The 567-nt window shown below is 61.2% G+C and overlaps 1 protein-coding gene across 1 annotated transcript; it reads left to right on the forward strand.

Moving 5' to 3' along the window:
* Nucleotides 1-152: 152 nt before the first annotated feature.
* On the forward strand, nucleotides 153-567 carry DQ04_25241000 (hypothetical protein; the record flags this gene model as incomplete). Its single annotated transcript, XM_009318269.1, has 1 exon — nucleotides 153-567. A coding segment is annotated over one exon (415 nt), but the record flags the coding sequence as incomplete, so codon positions are not given.

A 567-nucleotide genomic window follows, 5' to 3' on the forward strand; every position in this document is an offset into this window, starting at 1 on the left:
ATAGTGGCAGTAGTGGCGGCGGTGTTGCTGCTGCTGCTGTGTTGGTGCATCTTTAGGAGCCATTGCTCGTTTTTGTTCTTCTTTGTCGTCTCACTTTGTCTGCGTGTGCGTGTCGTTTCACCATCGGCGGCCCCATTGCGGCCGTGCGGCTGATGTTGGCTGCTCACTGCGGTGCCATACGCCGCGCCGTCGCAACTCGGCACACACTGAATGAACGGGTGGGGGTGGGGGATCGACTGCCCTGCAGCGAGCCTGCCTCCCTGCCTGCCTTGCTGTGCTGCACGTCATGCATGACGACGACTGCTGCTCACTTTGTACTGCAACTCCCCTTTATCTTCTGCATTCTATCGCTATTGCATCGCACGGTGCGCGTAGTAGTGTGGATAGTGTATAGCAATACCCGCGGTGGGCGGAGCGTGGCGGCCGACGCGGCGATGGAGAAACTGCTGACACGCATCGGGCTGCTCAGCAGCACGCGATCGGGCAGTAGCGGCGACTGGAGCAGCGGCAGCCTCACCTCCTCCAGCAGCGCCAACGCAGCAGCAGCAGCAGCAGCAGCAGCAGCAG

The sequence above is a fragment of the Trypanosoma grayi genome (assembly GCF_000691245.1).
Source record: "Trypanosoma grayi strain ANR4 Tgr_2524_V1, whole genome shotgun sequence".
Lineage (NCBI taxonomy): Eukaryota > Euglenozoa > Kinetoplastea > Trypanosomatida > Trypanosomatidae > Trypanosoma > Trypanosoma grayi.